The sequence below is a fragment of the Pezoporus occidentalis genome, unplaced genomic scaffold (genome assembly GCF_034315485.1).
Source record: "Pezoporus occidentalis ecotype Australia unplaced genomic scaffold, CSIRO_AGI_Poc_V1 ctg10, whole genome shotgun sequence".
Taxonomy (NCBI): Eukaryota; Metazoa; Chordata; class Aves; order Psittaciformes; family Psittacidae; genus Pezoporus; species Pezoporus occidentalis.
Window position 1 is genome coordinate 1875948 of NW_026912779.1, and position 19528 is coordinate 1895475.

General features: G+C 41.9%; 1 protein-coding gene across 1 annotated transcript in view; it reads left to right on the plus strand.

The window, feature by feature from the left end:
* Positions 1–19528, plus strand: part of EML6 (EMAP like 6) — a 119330-nt gene that overhangs the window by 91003 nt on the left and 8799 nt on the right. The window contains 9 exon segments of the mRNA XM_062609103.1: positions 101–227; positions 11477–11555; positions 12731–12860; positions 13472–13570; positions 14793–14813; positions 15178–15351; positions 16056–16264; positions 17746–17903; positions 18984–19098. Of these exon segments, the coding sequence (XP_062465087.1) occupies positions 101–227; positions 11477–11555; positions 12731–12860; positions 13472–13570; positions 14793–14813; positions 15178–15351; positions 16056–16264; positions 17746–17903; positions 18984–19098 (1112 nt within the window).

The window sequence follows — 19528 nt, forward strand, 5'->3', positions numbered from 1 at the left end:
AGGATTTCTTTCCTTCCTTTTATTGGTGTAGATCTTGTTTTCTACTCTGCCACTGTGAAACAAGGGTAGTTTGTTTTATTTTATGTTTTACTTTCCTAAGGTTATGATAGTGATGTTGCAAGAGAAAAAGCAATTGACTATACCACTAAGATCTATGCAGTAAGCATCCGAGAAATGGAAGGGACAAAACCACATCAGCAGCTGAAGGAAGTCTCAGTAGAAGAGAGGTATGTCACACAAAGGCATTCGTTTCTAAATGTACATTGCATTCTTTTGAATATCTGTTCATGCAACTAAAATCAGTCCTTAAAAATAAGACAGGAATAGGCAGATTCACAAGATGATATTTAAAATGGTGCTCAAGGTATTAATATGATGGGCAAAATATGTATACATCAGTAAAACACCTGTGAGTGTTGTGTTCTCTGCTACTGTCACATAAGCAGTGATATTCTTTCCTAATTAGTAGGTGTAGCTGTGCATGTGTGTGCAGCAGGGCTCTGGGGACAGGGTGAGCTTGTAAGTGCTTTGTAATTGAGGCCTTTGGTGATGTTTTCACTGAAAGCTTTTCAGCTGGTTATAATTGTGTCAGGTTGTTACTGTTAAAGCTGAAATTTCCCATGGCACACATTGGCCTTAGGCTGGAAGGAGGACAGTATTGGAGAGGACAGTATTGGAGAGGACAGTTTTGGAGAGGACAGTAAAGAAAAGAGATGAGCTGAGCATAGAGAGTGAGGTCCACTGAAACATAGACTCCACATAGGGGAGTGGGTGAGTGAAAACTCTGACTGGGACAGGATTGCCGGTAGAGAAGAATCTATAACCAGTAAAGTACATTCCCCTTCCTAACCTAGGCCAGTAAATCTACACCAGTGAATCCAGCTGATTTCTCAGCTGTGAATCCCTGCAGTCTCTTTTATAGGATTTCTTTTTATCAGTGGTCATTCTTTCATCATGAGTTTTCTTGCCTCTGCCCAGCGTTGGGCGCTGACAAAAGGCTGCTGTGGGTTAACCCACAGAAACAATTTAAGCTTGGTTGTTTGCCCTCAGTTTGCCCAGAACACGTGACTAGCAACAATCCAGCAATGGCATATTGTTCTCCCCAGGGATCCTGCCCTAGTTAGAGAGCAGGATACGTGTCCTCAGGGAGTACATCGGGTGCAGAAGGAGGCACTGGGGCACTGCGGGATCCCTGCTGCAGGTACTGCAGGAGATGAGAGTGCTGGGTGGAGAAAGAGGCTGGGATGGCAAGAAGAGAGCTCTGGAGCCTGTGGAGAGCTGTGTTCTGCTTCTGTCCCAGGGCTCTGGGTGGTGGCTGGCAAACAGAGTATTCTGCAGGCAGCCTCTCACCATGTCCCACCTCAATTCCAGAGTACAGCTGAATTTGCAGGAAAACTGCACACTCATGGCTGCAAGTGGAGATCAGTTAAGCCGTGTGTTGAACAAACATGTAACACATTGAACAGATGAAGGTCTGAGGTTCTCTCACCTGACTATGGAAAACTAGTGCTATCTCTTGAGATTTTGGGCTTTAAATCTCCTTGGTGTCCTGATTTGCAAGATGCAAAACGGAGTGAGGAATAGTTCCTGATTTCATGCAGACCTTTGAAAAATGAATTTATGTTTTTAAAGCTCTCAAGGAATGGATAGAAAGTAATCATAACATTTTCACTCAGTATTTGAATAGGACAGCAGAAGTTGGGAGTGAAAAATGAGAAGAAAAATGGTGCACCCCCTTATTTTCATCACATTTTAACAAAAACATGCAATAGGAGGATTAGTCTTTTTTTTTCAATGGAATACTGAGCGTTTCTTTTCCCCTTCTTTTAAGGATCTCTCTTTCCATTTCCTCATTTACTCATATAACATCTTTCTTCCTCCATTTTTCTCTAAAAAGGCATAGGCTATTATCTAGTTTTGAGATTGAATTAAAAAAGGAAAACTATTTTATTTAGGGTAATAGTGCTAAACTGTTATTACACATGAAATTACAAGTGCCAATGGTGCACCAGATGTTTTACACCAGAAACCCTTTGTAACTTCCAGCTGCTTTATTCTGCTTTGATGATGCAAAAGCAACTGTAGAGCCAGTTTAATTGACCAATTAAGCTGAGCTTAAAATTGTTTTGTACTAGTGAATTACCAGCAATATGAGCATAAGCATCAGTCTCTTCTGCAGTTTGCCAGCACTATTTTCAGTCCAGGAGTGAAAATCATCACAGTCCCTTTGGGTCCAGAGAAAGCTTCCCTTGTTGAAACCTGGCCCTGGATCTGCTCTCTGATGCAAGCAAGTATCCAGCTTCTCTGAGGAGTATCTGTCTGCCACGTACACTTCCTGACTTCTGATTCTGTCCACATCCTCAGTCCTACGATGCATAAGCTGATTCAGCAAGACAACTGCTGTGCTGCTGTGGAGGAAGGCATCCTGCAATGAACAAGCAGTTTGCTGTTTTCAGCCTTTTAAACAAAACCAGTGGTACTGCAGAGCAGGCTTCCTGCTTGTCACACTAACTGATAATGCCTAATGCAGGGGAAATGTGCTTTGTGCTATCCAACGCCACAAAGCAACACTGAAGCTGGAAGCTCTTCTAGTGTTTCCACACTACCCACTCTGTTTACAGCGGGTGGGCCTATTTAAATGGGTAGACACCTCCTCTGCAGTGAGGTTGCCTTCAAGTAATAATGCCTTCCATAATAATCTCTTGATAATGATTGTACATGAAAATAGCTTCCTGTGGCCTATCTGAAAGAATAAGCTATCCCATAACAAGTTCTAGGCTTTAAGTCTCCGTATCTTCTTAGTGCCTCTATGTAATCAACAGTTGTGAACTTCATTTTAAAATAGCTTAAAAGCAATCCCTTGTAACTGTCCTTTTCATCTTTTCTGCTGAAAAGTCACAGCTATTCAGTACATGTTTGTATCTTTCAATTACAGCTATTGGAAAGGACCTTAAGATCGTCTAGTACCAACCCCCCTGCCCATGGTTGGAACTAGATGATCCTAAGGTCCTTTCCAACCCTAACTATGCTGTGGTTTGCAATTTGCTGTTCTGATAAATTTGCCAACAGATCCCATACTTTTCATATATAGCTTGTTAGACAAAGATAAATTTGCATCCCTTTCTTCATCAGATTAATATAAATTACCAGAATTTATAGTCAAATAATTATAAGCAGAAATTTCAGGGTAAAATGTAGGAAAAACTGCAGTTTCTGAGGGTGTTGTGCCGAGATAGGGCCTGAAGCTGTGAAAGGTCATTGGTTTTGGATGCAGTAAGCTGAGATTCATGTGACTTCAGGTTTTTGGCCACAGTTTTACCAATATGTGCACAATTTATGCAGAATCTCAACACTCTGAATTATGAGTGTTTCAGGGTAAAGCTGACTTCTCTTGTAAGACGTGTGAATTATGAGGCAAAGTTTAGCTGTGCCAGATCCCATCTCTTCTGAGAATACGAAGTAATGAAGCAGCCAGTAAAGGTTTGTCTGACCATGTTCAACTCCCAAATCTTTCCTCTTTGTAATTATGCCATATGCCTGTATAAAGACCGCAGAGATTGTGCGTTTGATGGGATTTGCACGCTGTGGATACTCTGATAACACACTGTCTATGTTTTGAAAACCACGTTGCAAGCTGGAAGGTCCTTTAAGGTAGACGTGAGCTCATCACAAGACCCGAAAAACTGCGGGGTACAGTGGGGATCTGAGATTTGTCCCCACGTTGTATTTTCATTGCGTGTCTGAGAAAGGAAAGATAGTGAGTTATTCAGAGATACAGAGAGTTATCCATGGGTATAGTGAGTTATTTGTAGGCATAGTAGGTAGAACACCAGAATTAAAGAAAGGAGGTTTAAATTAAGAAAAGAAAGGAGAGAAAACCAACCTTCCAGCCTCCAGCTCGAGCATGAGACAGGAATAGCAGGGGCTGTTGCTCTCAGCTGCTTCTCGGGAACAGGGACTTTAAGCTCACGATGTTTCTTTCTTTAAATAGTTCTATTGAGAAGGTGAACTGGTGCTGAACAACTTATTTCCCTCAGATAATACAAATACGCTTCAAAGGTACTATGTGACACCTAAAAGACAGTTTTGGTTCAAGATGGCTGGTTTATTTTCCTCTTTATTACAGCTGCATTTCCATCTCTTTAATTTTCGTGTTTGCTAGAGCAAGCTTGCAGGAATCTGCTTCCATAATATTAAGAGTGGTGACTCTGAAGAACTCAAAGCCCATTGTCTCTCTAAAAGTAACAGATCATTGTACAACTCAGGAGGAGTTTAACCTTGGGAACTGAGATGTGCAAGCGTCTGTTTGGGAGCTGATACAAGGAGAGAGGGGAAAGCTTTACAACAGCCACCACCCTTATGGAAAGGAGTCAACAATTTAGGAAGGACTCCTCCAGCTCATACAAAGACTTACTTTGCTGTCTAAAGAGAGGAGCCAGCAGTTCTTGTCCCTTCTCTCCCCCCATCATGGGAAAGAGAGTAGGAGGACAGATTTGACGTAATAATACACAAGATAAGTGTGACTTTGAGCAGCTGCTGTTATTACCCAGCACGTGCCCTGTGCTTAGCACAATCCAGCAATATGAAAAAGAAACCTGTTTTCCACTGGTTTTCTGTGGATCTCCAGAGCATTGAGCCCCTGAGCAAACTGGGCAGAGAAATTTCATTATTATAAAGGGCAAAATACTTATATATGGCAAACTTGGGGATAATATCAAGGTTTTTCCTTAGAAAAGAAAGTGAAAGCCCTTTATTAAATGTACTTTTCCTGTCTCGTTTATTTACGTGATGAAAATAATGATGATCCTGCAAGTATCTTGGACGAATGGAGGAGTTACATGGTGGATTTTACTTGCAGCACTTGAAATAAATCACAGTGTGGCATTTGGGGGGGACGGGGATGGGACACTCAAGATTTACTGTCTCCATCAGCAGTTATAGCTATAGGGTGGGAAAATAACAGGAAAGATGAGGCTGAGGTACAGTTCTAAAATGGCTTGGAGGTGCATCTGCTGCATGGAGTTAAGTAATTAATCGACTGTTGTTTCTCTCTCCTCTCCCCAACCTTCTCGTTTTATTTCTTCTCCCTCTCCATGTCCTCCTGTCCTCCCCACCCACCCTTACTTTTCTCTTCTATTCTGCTCCTCTGATTGGCATCCTCTTTGCTCTGCCTTTGTGGTTCACAAGTGGGGTGCCCATGGGAGGTGCAGCAGGAGCAGTCTCATGGTGTGGGAGCTCCAGGAGCAATGCTCCCACACTATGGGACCACTTGGTCACTTGTGGAGCTGTCCCAGGCAATCCAGGACAGTTGTAAGCTCTGCTGTGTGTTACGTAGGAGTTGGGCTTCACTTCAGCAAAGGCCTAACTTCTGAATTGGGATCTGTTTAACTGGCAAAGAATTTCTATGATAAGAAGTAAAACAAGCTTGTGTGAAGACTGTATTTATGTTACTAACACAAAAAGGAAAGATGTATTTGCATTTGCATTCTACTAACTGCTAATACATATCCTATGTCTGCAGCTTCCATTTAGTTTGATTTGCATGACTCTACATAAACTGAAAACTCTTGTAATATACCTGGTGATGGAAAACCCTTTGAAGCGGGTTGAATGCTTAGGAAACCAAAAGCAGCATTGGCATGTTTGTCTGGTTTTCTGGTTTCTTAACATACTGGCTTGTCGCACTCTCCACGAGCTGTCTGTCTCAGAGCCTGTTCCCCAGTGTGTTACTATGCATCATTTGCAATCATATGCTCTGATAAAGGGGGGAAGTTGAAGAAGGTTGAGAACCTGGATCTTCTCTCTTGAAATATTACCCTTTTGATTCTTTATTCCTTTAAAACAACATGAGCTGAATTAAACAGGCTTTCAAAGTAGCCTCACAGGTGGTGAGTACAGACCTTCGTACCATAAACTGGATTATTAGACATATGGTTACACAATTTGCTCATGCATTTTTACATGCACACTTCTGTGGGTGCAGTATAAAAGCTTTGAATGTGAATCTGCTTTGTATTCATGTGTAGGAGGGAACTGTTCAAAATCTATCTGGGAAAACACATCTCTGGGGTGGAGAAAACAACATCGGGCTTATTCCATCAGAAACCTCCCATCTGAGAATGAGCAGCATCCTTTGGGATATTCCCTTTTACTTTCTCAATAGCACCATGTCAAGTTAATGCATCCCAAGTGTATTTGGCAGCATGCTGGTTTCATCACAGTTGTCCCCAAGGCTTGAACACATTGTGAGTGGTATTTTTGCAGTCCCTGCCAACCTACTGACCTCAGCATCAACCTGGCATCTCCCACGGGTCAGCACAAAGCTGGCCCAAAGGTCTGTTCCCTTTGGGGGTATGGAATTGAGGGATGCCAATCCTGTCCCAGGGCACAACACGTCACCAGCGTTTCACTCTGAACTTGAGTGCTCTCTGCCCTGAGGTTGAAGTGAAATATTCAACTATTTTTGAGGGTTGTTGTCCAGGATGGGCTGAAAAAGTGTTGGTTTTGGCTATGGTTTTTTATGCAGGGGAAGGATCTGCCTATTGTGTTTTACCTCCAGCCCATAAAGTTCTCCATATACTGTTGGTGGAATATTTCTACTTACCCAGTAAGCACAGCTTCAAAACATGTCGGAGATTATGGAAAGAACAAAAAAACAGATGGGGAAGGCTCTTCCCCTCAAACATGATCACAAACCCTGAGAGAAGCCTAAGGAAAGAGAGAGACCTTCCAGAACATGCTGAAGTTGGGTTGATTCTGATGCCTTGGTAGTATATGGAAAGAATTCTCCTGCAGTCTCATTACCTGAGGTGATCAAAACCTTTTTAGCTCAAAGACAAAAAGTTAGGTTTTGCCTAAAGCAGGTTACAATGTGTACCTTGCAGCTGGTTTGGGCAGTTGATGCTGAGGAAACCTCCAGACAGCCCTGTGTCCAGTGTGTTGCCCTCTGTGCAACAGGGCCAGCCCATTTGCAACAGCTGTGTAGATTAACAGCTTTCCAAGATGCTTAGAACAATAAACTTGTTAAAAAATCATTCAGAAGTGATTACCCTCCTTACTAATCTGCTTCCCTGCTTGTTTCACATGTGGGGGCTGAACTGGAATGACATGCAAATGTAATGCCTTAACTTCCCCTACAAAACATGACTGCACCACCATGTGCTTTGCAGCACCACCTGGGTCTTTTGGTTGTTTTAAAGAGTTCATCAGCATACATGTGAAATCATCAATATTTGTGCCCATGCTGAGGCTTTTTCAGTGCTATCCCCTTAAAAAACAATTTGGATGACAATTGATGTTTCCCTCTAGTTTTGTGTCAGCTTTGCTTTGACCCACTGTATTAGGGCAGGGTGTTTTCATATGCAATACTGTTCTCTTTGGTTGTCTCGTGTTATCCACAAAATGTGATGGGAAAGTAACACCAGGAAAAGGTGTCTGCTTAACTCCTATCTATGTTGGGATGGCAAAATGCACGGGTTTAAAATGCACAGGATCTTTTAATCCCCTCTTAGAGCTTCAGTTTTGCAGCAGTTTTAGGGCACTCCATCAGGACTGCTTGGAGAAATGTACTTTGAAAAGCTGCTTTTGCATTTTCACAAATGAACAGTGTATATATATATATATGTATATAAATCTTGGGGGTTTTGTTCTGTTGTCCAAACACACCTACAGCAGTAGGGTCCTCTTACCTCTCTTTGCACCTTGCTTTCTCTTCCTGGGAGCAGTCCTGCTCAGTTCTGTGTAGCATCCAAATCTGTTCCCTCTCCAGGTAGCTGCCATCTAAATTCACACCTTTGTTCCCATGTTGGACTGTCTTCAGCTTCTTCTGTACCCATTTCTGCTGAGCCCAGCCCATCACCTTCTCTGTGTCCATCTGTCCCTGCCCCAAGCCTCACTATCATTTTCATGCAGTGCTGTCTCTGAAGAGCCCATTCTGTTTCCCATTGGCCTCAGAACAGAATATTCGTGTTCTTGCCAGTTTTATTACTGATGCAGGCAGTGTCTCTCATCAGAGAACAGTTATGCCACGTGCTCTAAAAGCAGGAGCTGGTTATCCCTGTCCCATAGAATTTATCATAACGATTTTGGTCTGCTTTCTCCCCTTTATTGTTTGTCCAAATATATCTGACTTTTTTACCTCCCCTTACTTTGTCCCTGTTTCCTAAGATCATGTCTCTTTCCTCCCTCAAGCTGCTCTACTCCTCCATGCCCTCGTTCCTTCTTCCTCCATTATCCAGCTCTCGCTATGTCTGTCTGTTACTGCCTCTTCACCCTACACATGATTTAGACCCCTCTTCCTACTCATGATTTGTGGTCATTTCAGATCACCTTATAGTTTAGGTGTGAGGGAATGAATTGTCTCTTTCACCCTTCTCTCTGAAGACAGTGGGTGAGGTTTGTCAATGTAAATCTGGAGTAGTTCACTGATTTTTACCCCTGCATACTTGTGGAAGCATATTGTCAAGATGATCATTAGTAACAGGGATTTTATTTTTATTTGCTGTATTCACAGTATCTAAAGAACTGAAAGCCCTTTAATGTCGGTAAGACTCTGTCTTACCTTTCCTGGAACTCATTCACCCCATAATGTAATATAAGCACATTTATTTCAAATGACTGGAAAGAAACCGTTAATGCTTGTATTATGTTTTAACTTGCTTTCCTTTGGAGGCAGGGAATTGTCAAGTAAGTACTAACAGAGAAAGCACAGATTGCTGTCCATGTACAATGCAGATTGCATAGACCAAAAGGGGGAAATACATGTCATTTGCGACTGTGCAAGTTTCTTGTCTTGACACTGCCATCTTCTGTATCAAAATCAAGTAGGCGCAGTCCCAGACTTGTTGAAATGACTTCTTAAAGTGTTAAACATTGGGTGTTGCTTTACATCTGTTTTATTAACATCACAAGGCAGTGTGTGTATATATATACATGTATATGTATATATGACTGCACACAACATGGTGTCGGTGTGTACTGTGAAAAGGTATATAGCAAAGTATATGTGTGTATGTGTATGTTTCCAAATGAAACCTCATGCTTACAGTAGTGATGATCAAGCATGTCACAGTGTAATGTCCTCTTATTTGCATAAAGAATCTTGCCTTGCTCTTGTCATAAACTTTAACTGATGCTAAACCTTGGGGGTTAAAATAATGTAAAGAAATGTACAAATGTCTTAAAGTTCCACTAAAACAGAAAAAAGAGCAGGGAGCATACAAGAAAATGCTTTATTACTTTCATAAGCAAGGCCCAGGTAAATCTGGGCTGCAATGAAATCATGATTTTATTTTGTAAGAGCCTTAAGTTCTGTAAGAGTTTCCCCCCCTTCTCTGGTGACTGCGCTGCTATTCGGTCCAGTTGCCACCACCACTTATGTAATGTGATTTGATTGACCACTTTCAGAGAAAATAAAGGTGCTTGTTTCCCTCTGAACAAAAAAGCACAAGCTGTCCCCATGAGCAAGTTGGCCTCCCAAGGAACAATGACGAGGCAAACTCACAGGCTGAACTAGGGGAGAAAACAAGCATCCATTGTGTGACATTCTCAACTGTGCTTAGGAGGCTGTTAAGTTCCTACCAATATCCATCCCTGTCAGGAACCTGCAAATAGACGCATGGAATCACGTTCTCCTGCAGTATAAAGTGTGCAGGAAGCAGGGATGTAGCTTCCTTTTTTCCTCCATCCCATAGGATCTTTAGTTCCGAGCATACCCAGGGATGGTGTTCCTGAATTTGTGGACTGGTGCACTCTTTAATTTCTGTTTTAGTTCTTGCTGGCATGCTTGAACAGCATGGTTTGTGCCACAGAGGAATGACTGATGGACTCTAGAAGTGCTTGTGCATGAGTAAAGTGGTCAGAAGTACACCTAAACTGTATTAAGTTTCTTACTTGGCTTTATTTGCTGCTTACAAGGGGATCAAGGTAACTCTTTCACTCTTTTGATGTCACAAGATCACCTGCTAATGCACTTTGCTAGTACTTAGTGAGTTTGTTTGTTTGCTTGAGGGGTGGGTGAGTTTGTTCACCTCCAGCTTTGTTCTGTCTTATTGAGAGCTCAGATTTTCAGCTGCTTACTCCTGCAATAAGTATTCTAGCTGTGTAGCAGTGAGTGCTCTAAATGTGTGTTTTGTCACTTTAATACCTTCCATACAAAACTACAATTCCAGAAAAAGCAGCTCCCTTTAAGAAAAAGGAATTTCATTCTGCAATTACTTCTTGCAAAAATGAGAATTAACGGGAGTAAAAGCAAAGGCAAGGAAAATGTAGTTTTCATGGCATTTATCATGGATACTGCACACATCTTTTTAAAAATCTTAAAGCGTGGAAATGCTTTCCAAATTGGAATAGTTATTAAATAAATTGAGGGCTTTTCACTTACAGAACCCCACTGTTGTTTAGCCCTGTCTCCAGAACCTGCAGTTGGAGTTTAAAGGCATGTTGTGAGGTGGGGTTTGTGTTATTAACAGCAGCTATCAAGTGATGTTTTGGAGAAGCATTTAACCATAACATCTGGTTTTATTCTTTTCCCATCATCACTTGTACCCAAGGCCTTTTCTAAGTATCAAACATGATGAAGGATGTGGGCTAATGTTCACCAGTAATCCAGTGCAACCCTCGTGGCTCTGTTCTGCGCAGACAGGGTCAGAATTAACCCTCATGGAGTTGTTACACGAATTAGCCCTCATGAACTTCTGTTAACAGAAAGGGGAATCATTATGCTCAAATTAACACAGTGCTCATCTACAGTGGAGCAAGGCCTTTGATTTTGTAAGGTCATGAACTTCCAGAGGCTGAGCTCCTGCTTCTCCTCTTGGGTCTGTGCCTCTTCTTGCTTCCTCAGAAGGATCAATAGTAGCAGCACAGGCTGTCAGTCCTTAAAGACCATTTGCTCAGATCAGATTTTGTTTCAGTGTTCCACATTTGTCTTCTTAGCTACTTCTAGCAACTGTGATTATGTAAAAGTGCTTTGCTGGCCTCAGTCCCTGTTAACTTCACACGGATGAATAACTTGTACAGTTCAAAACCTAATCATTTCATCTTTAATATGATTTTGGAGAAGGTTTTCATAAAGTCATGTCAAGGTTTCATGGTGGGGTTTCTCAGAAGCAGCAAGGTTGGGGAAATGTCAAGTGCCAGCTGTAGAATATCTTTTAGCTCATTTCTGAAAGCAATAATTTACTATCCTTTAGTATTCAAGGAATTCCCTATGGATTTATATCATGGGGGTTTTAGAAAACGGCATAAGGTGTTCTGCCACTCACCCACAAAATCAGTGTCATTTCTGCTCTTTCCATCAACATGCATATGATTGTATTCAGTTTGTTGGTCAACTCTAAAAAAAACCTAGGCATTAAGCTGATAGAGTTGCAGTTGGCCATTTCTTGTTGCCATACCAAACACATGCTGTGGTTTTGGAGGCTTTATTTTGCTTTCAAGCATATTGATTGTCCTATTTTGTACCTGTTTGTTTCAGGCCACCAGTTAGCAGAGCTGCTCCTCAACCTGAGAAACTGCAAAAGAACAATATCAACAAAAAAAAGAAACTGGTTGAGGTCAGGCTTTATCTTTTTGCATTTGCTTTAGAAGTGCTGGGGGAAATTCATCTCCGTTTTGAGGGCTGCTGAAGTCATGGAGAGGTAGAAGAGAAGAGAAAGAGATTTCTAGGAAGTGCTTTCAAACACCAGGAGATGTGATAGACAGCAGCCTCTGTCAGGAAGAGCCTCAGATTGAGGGTTTTAAAGCTTGCATGCAATAGGAAGCTCTCCAAACCCACCATCTGTCTCTCAGTTTGAAGGCAGGTAGACCCAGAGTGTATGTGCATCCACCGCCGAGCCTGTACTCACTACATAATCCCATGGGAAACAGGCAGAAGCTGCATGTTCACGCAGGAGAAAATCACATGCAGGACTTTGCATGATGAGGTTTGCTTGTTTACTTTGGAGCACACCTTTTCCCCCAAACAGCCTTTCTGAATTGCCTCACTATATGCTGAACAAGGAATATTCTGTGTTCTGTGTGGGCCGTTCGCAACACTTGCTTGGGCTGCCACTCTCATTTGAATTGTGCCAAGTAAGCTGTGATTGTGTCTGGGACAGGTTCATTAACTCTTGTCTTCTGGGCTACAAAAGCAACTTTAACAACTACCCATTAACCACCATTGTTTTCCTGGAGGAAGTTTCCTCAGCAGTTGCTTATTGTATGCTGAAATTACACCTCTGATTAATGTGTTAATTGTGAAGTTACTTATAGCCTTTGCTTCTTATAAGGACTTTCAGGTCAGAATTAGGTCTGTTAAAACTTGGTAGTTTGAAAGAATGATTTTTGAAGACTCTTAAAGTAGAATTAAAGACACTTGCAAAGATCTAATGGCCTATATAGATGTCAAACTGTGATGGGAGGATTAATAGATCTGGATCTGTTTTATAAGTTGCATATATTTTGAAGGGAAATTTACAGCAGCCAGATGAATTATTAAAGAAATAGTAAAATAAATGCAGTGCCTTAGTTGACCATTAAAGCACTGTATATTGTCTGTGAGAATGTCATGCCCCAATAAATGAGTAAAAGAACAGGGTTAACTGATAAACTATAGTTTAATTATCACATCACCTCTACAAGGTATTTGTAGCTCATGTGATTACTTTAGAACTGTGCTTATGTGAGGCAAAATCTGTGATCTCTTGTTCTTTCTTTCATTTCACTCTTCCTCTTTGTTTTACTTGACCAGGAGCTGGCTTTAGACCATGTTTTTGGATACAGAGGATTCGACTGTCGCAACAACCTCCATTACCTGAATGATGGTGCTGATATTATTTTCCACACAGCTGCAGCAGGCATAGTCCAAAATCTTTCTACTGGTAATTCAACTTGAAACAACACTTTGAGATGAAAAATGCTTTACAAGTAAAAGGTTTCTGATTGAAAGCCTGCTGCCTTCAGAAGGAGCAGGGGCAGAGGCAGAAAAGCTGTCACATCTGGTGACCTTTAGGGACTCTGGTCTGAGCATGGCCTCTGACCATGACCCACAGAGCTGGGAAGCTCTGTCCCATCTGCTCTATTTGGGCCCTTGCCCATGGGAGGATAGTGCAAAGCTCAGACTTCACAGGGCTTGCTCTCTACTTTGCTTTGATCTACTGGGGAACTAGGACCCTGCACTTGCCAGTTTGGCTTTTCCTTGCAGTTACAGGTTGCTACAGGATGATTCTTGTGCTGATTCCTGGTTCCCTGAACATAGCTACTTTATTAAATACTGCTCTTATATATAGATATGTGTGTTAATGGTTATGTTCATAGTGCATCTGCTAATGTTGCCTGGGAGAGAGAGCACAGCAGCTGCTGAGGTAGTTCCATCCCCATCCACCCCTGGAAAGCACAGTATCAGTGTAGCAACAGGCCAAGTACTCTTTGCTTCAGTGGTGGTTTTTCCTTCAGTACTGTTGTGATTAAAACCATGTTTGAATTTTATTAGGGAGTCAGAGTTTCTACCTGGAGCATACTGATGACATTCTCTGCCTAACTGTGAATCAGCACCCAAAGTATAAAAACATTGTGGCTACCAGCCAGATCGGTAGGTGACTCTCCATATAGTAATGTTGTACTCACAAATCATCAGGGGCACTGATTCATTTTGGGCTTTTCTGTGTTGGAGTTTTACTAGGACATGCCAGTTCTATTGTCTTCAGTCTTTTTCTTTGATTTTTAAAGACGTAATCAAGCTTCAGGATTTTCCTGTGATTTGAATTTCACCTGTGATTGTGAGTGACTGGATTTTAGAGTTAATTGTAGCACAATCATATTTCAGAAAGCAAACCTTGATAAACTGTAATCTGTAATCATGTGATTTATAGAATTCCCATTCCTTCCTGTATCCAAGGCAGTGTTTAGCAGTAAAATGCTTAGCAGTGACAATAAAAGAATCAAAATTTCCTATGCAGGAGTGCAGAAGCTGTACAGGAAAGGAAAGAAAAAGAGGGGAATCTCAACAGAAGTTATGGCACATGTAAGGGGCCAGTTGTGAGACCCTGTGTATTTATGTGTTTAGTATTTACACAAAGAGTCTTCTTACATTCCCTAGTGCCTTTTGCAGGAGTAAACATTGCATGGGAAATGCAGGATATTTGTCCCAAGCCTTCCAAAGGATCTGTTGCCTTTCACTTAAACCTGCTTAATATAATTAACTGCATGAAAAAGAATGGTGTCATTTGAATTCATCTCATCACAGAAGGAGACCTGAGTCTGTAACTTCTGTAGTGAGTAACTTCACAAAGGGGCAGGAAAATGGCACCTTGACAAAGCAGCTTTGCCACCTGCACCCAGGGGCTGTCACTTCAATCTGGATGTTGAGGGAACACAAAAGTCTGTGTCTTGTCAGAGCTTCTGTTCAAAATACTGGGTTAAAAACTGACTGTTACAGCCCCCCTTTTTAGTCTGTCAGCAAGAGCCCATGAAATCAGCATTTCTGGTTATGGTTGAGATTCTGTATAACCACAGATTCATTCCACTTCGAAACGTAACAGTTTGTGAAAGCTGCATGTCTTTAGCATTTCTTTTAAACCTCAAAGTACTAAATATTGTTGCAATATTTGTGTATAAAAGCCAATATACCCAAAGAAGTTCAACAATATTCCTGCTTATTTGCTTTGTTGATTTAATCCATATCCATTTTCAAACTTTTAATTTTGTTTTTCCTTCTGGTGCTGATGCTGGCAGTTCAGCATTAGAAACATGACTTACTTCACCTATTGTTTTCCCTTGGTGCTTCCTCATTTGCCATTGCTCTCACAATGCAGGTGATATGACAGAATTCCCAGGTAAGGCTGATTTGTTTGTGGATTTTAGTCCAGCAGAGTTCTGTTGAAGTCTCATGTTTCCTCGTTGTATCTGTGTGAACCGCGGATACAAATGAAACATCCACAGTTTCTTTTGCATGAGGCTCTTCATGAGTGTTATGTTGTTCTTTCAGACCTTGTCTTACTTCATGAAATCCAATGATTCCCCTTGTGTTTTGCAAACTATTATGATTATTTTCTGGTTTGGGTACTGTTAATCTTAACACAAACCCCCTCAACTTCCAAGTGTCCGTTTAGGTTAAATGTTCTTGAAAAATGCTTCTTTTGCACTGAAGCTTTCCAAATGCTGAATTAATTCTCTTTGATCCCATCTTTTTGCATGTAGGTACAACTCCCACAATTCATATATGGGATGCTATGAGTAAGCAAACGATTTCAATGCTGCGTTGCTTCCATACCAAAGGGGTCAACTATGTTAACTTCAGTGCAACTGGCAAACTTCTGGTTTCTGTGGGAGTTGATCCAGAGCACACCATCACAGTGTGGAGGTGGCAAGAAGGTAACTCTGGAAGAATCATCTTCCTTTGGCCTGACAGAACTGTGTATAGTTGTTTGCTTTTCCTTTCAAGTCTTTGGAATAGATGGGTATTCCAGAGAACAGATTACTCTGAGTATCACAGCTCCTCAAGTCACAAAACCAGTTAAAGGAGATGGCAGAGTGATAGATAATACGAACAAGAAAATCAGTGTTAAATTTCTACTATAAATAAAAGTAAGTTAAGGAAATAATGTTGTTTAATATAAAATTCTGTGAAATTAAGGAGATTATTTTCTTCTTCCTAAAATACTTAAACTTGCAATTCTACGCTGTAGATAGGCCTTGGGAATTCCAAACAGGAATTAGCACCTTTGGAAATGGGCAAGATGAGAGGGAAAGTGTCCCAGCTGCACCCCTGTGCGTTTCACCAGAGGGCAGCTCACTGATGATATCCGAAATTTCTGTGGTGTTATTTCACTGATGAAGGTGACAAATCGTGCTGTGAAGACCTCAATCTGAGCTTCCTAAAACTCTCATCACATCCAGGGTCCTTACGGGTTACATGAATTAAGATCTTGGATGCACCATGTGGGGATTTGCTTAGCTTTCAGCATCTGGGACACAGTTCTCTAGTCCAGTCCCAGGTCACTTGATGTTATAAAATCACATCAGAGCTTAACTTTGCAGGTAAATTTAACTTTCTTTTTATCCTTTAATTAAAACAGGGGCTAAAGTTGCCAGCAGGGGAGGACACCTGGAGAGGATATTCGTGGTAGAGTTCCGCCCAGACTCAGACACTCAGTTTGTGTCTGTTGGGGTAAAACACATGAAGTTCTGGACATTAGCTGGCAGTGCTTTGCTTTATAAGAAAGGAGTCATTGGTTCCATGGAAGATGCCAAAATGCAAACCATGCTTTCTGTGGCCTTCGGAGCAGTGAGTTCAAGTGACTTGCTACAGACTTTTATCATACATTGTTATTAAAACCACAAGTGTCAGTTTGCTTTGTTGAAATCTTGTGCAGCACACACAGAGCAAGACCATCGACCTCTTGCTTCTTGGTTAAACTTTGCATTTCAAACCTGTACACCTTTGCATCCTCATGGAAGTTTTCTAAGCAGGGTCTGGTTTCTCTGTCAGTGAATGGTTTTCATTCATGTCTGTGCTCACCTGCAGCATCAGCTGCCATGGCTTTTCTGGTTTTACTTTGCTAGTTATGTGGTGCTTCACTAGCTAACCCAGAAGAATGGGATGTTATTTGGTGGGTAGGCTCTGCTACCTTTTTTTCTACTAACAGTATTTGGTACAACATATGCCAGTGATCCCACTAATGGTGCCAGTATATTCTGCTCTCCAGTATGGTCATTAGGGAACCTTGCACTGTGCTTTAGATTTCATCATTAGTAAAACCAGGACATATTAACAGGGAAAAAGCAGTGTTACCATGAGCCTAACTAAGGTCTGAAATAGCTTCTGCTTCATCCAGAAACCCTACAGAAATTACCTTTGCACAGGTTGGGCATAAATTACACAAATCACCAATTCAAAGAAACCCCTTACTCCTAATGACCCACCCTGGACAATAGTGCTAATATGTGCAATGCAGGACTATAAAATTAGCCTCCCAAATCCTCATCTTTATGCCCAAAGAAGTGAGTGTGTTGTCAAAAAATGCTTAATACCAAACATTTATTTCTGTTCAGTGGAATTATTCCAGTACAAAATAGGAGTAATGTAATGGACACTAAAGACCCCAAAAGTGATTTTAAATAAGAAGCAGAATATAATGACAGAACAAACAAATTGCTTGTCTGTACTTTTCAAAGCCAGCAGATGAGCTCAACTTGATCAGAATACGTCATTCTTCCAGGGTGCTTTTTGCTTCCTCAAGTATGTGTGATTGAATCTCACTGGCTTCCTTTTATCAGGAATTATGCCATTGCTGTGGTGCATAAAGCAGGTACCAGGTTGAGTTAGTTCTGCAGTTAAGTTTATACACTTCATTTTCAACATCTGGAAGATCCTGCTTGCCAGTCACCTGTACTGGGATTCTCCCCGACACGTACTCCAAGAAGAAATCAGCATCACTTAGAATTCAGCAGTGGTCACCTGCTGTCCACCTCACCAGTGGGGCCATGGCACTGCATGAGCACACCAGAAGAAGCACACGCATCTGAAAGTTCAAGATAGATGCATGAGGTGAATGTGTTCCACCCACATGATTAATAACATCCCAAAGAAACACCCTCAAAGTGCAGTCATTAAACTCATTCCCTCAATGCAGATGGTTTTAATTCCTGCAGTCATTGCATAGTTGACTTTTCTCAGAAAATTCAGTAGCTAAAAGAATCTTAACTGAAGCTGAACAAAACTGCTGAGGAATTTATTATATCAGAGATTGTTGCTTTTTGTTGCAGAATAACCTTACATTTACTGGTGCCATAAATGGAGATGTCTACGTGTGGAAGGACCATTTTCTGGTCAGGCTTGTGGCAAAAGCTCACACAGGGCCAGTGTTCACAATGTACACAACCCTTCGAGACGGACTCATTGTTACAGGAGGGAAGGAGAGACCGTAAGATACAAAACCTTCCTACAGTGCACGGCTTTTCTCTCTCTCGTTTTGTTTTCAGCTTATCCAATACCCTAGGCATACACAATGCTTCCCAGAGATAAATGGCATCTCTCCTGTGGCAGCTGCTGTCTAAATCTGATGTAATGTGCACAGGTATCTTAGTAAAGGACTAATAAGTAGGATACTCAAGGTCACAGTAATGCATGTTATGTGCAAAGGGTGTACTGAACCTCAAACTAGCAATTGATATGAGCACCTGCATAAGCTCCTGCCAGCCTGGTAGAAGTGGGTTTTCCTTAATTTTTTAATTCTGGCAAATTACAGACAACCTCTCCCAGTGGAGATGCTGATGAGTAAATTCTTTCATTTACTTGAAGTAACAAATTTGCCAAGCTTGTCTTGGCAGCAGAGATTTGAGATTAAGTGACAAGAGAACAGTTTGGTTTTTGCAAAGTAGATACTGTTCAAAACATAAAGTGTGATGGCATTTACATTATTTATTTTCCATTACACAATAGTGAGGTGTTTTTATAGAGTCATAGAATCACAGAATGGTTTGGGTTGGAAGGGACCTTACAGCTCATCCAGCTCCAACCCCTGCCACAGGCAGGGACACCTTCCACTAGAGCAGCTTGCTCCAAGCCCCTGTGTCCAACCTGGCCTTGAACACTGCCAGGGATGGGGCAGCCACAGCTTCTCTGGGCACCCTGTGCCAGCGCCTCAGCACCCTCACAGGGAGGAACTTCTGCCTTATATCCAACCTAAATCTCCCATTTCAGTTTGAACCCATCATCCCTTGTCCTATCACTACAGTCCCTGATGTAGAGTCCCTCTCCTCATCCTTGCAGCCCCCTTCAGACACTGAGGTTTCCATGCAGCTTCTCTTCTCCAGGCTGAACAACCCTGATTTTCTCAGCCTGTCTTTGTATGGGAGATGCTCCAGCCCTCTTAGATACAGCAGAATGTGATTCAATGTATGTCTTATTTTTTAATCAGAAAAATACAGGTGGGATTTACATATGGGCTTTATTGTAGCCTGTGCAGAGGGAGACGTGGGTAACACAGCACCCTTCTTTTCAGCACTAAAGAAGGGGGAGCTGTAAAGCTGTGGGACCAGGAGATGAAGCGGTGCCGAGCGTTCCAGCTTGAGACAGGCCAGCTCATCGAGTGCGTGCGCTCCGTCTGCAGGGGCAAAGTGAGTGAGCAGCACCCCTGCACGTTGTTCTTGGTGGAGGCTGATGGGAGACACAGGGGGGGAGATTTTTGTGGCATTATGTGAGGAGGCTTTGCCTGCCTACCCAGCGATGTGTCCTTACGTGTCTTCCTGAGCTCAGGAAGGGCTTTGAGCTGCTTCTGGCACCTGGGGCCTGCCTTTCCTCTATAGTCATCAAGGAAGCGTATGGACATATTTCACTAAGGCAGGACCCCTGTGTCCCACCTTTCTTTTCAAATGACAAAAGGAACTTGGGCACCTGCCTTACAAGCTTTGCTTCCCGTGCAACATGGGCACAGCTTAGGTGCTTCACTTGGACAGAGAGGATCCTAGCTTTGTTTTTTTCCTGAAGTCACAAATAGAACAAGTTGATGCTGAGAATTACCGGTTGACTTTAAGATTTGGTGAAGTG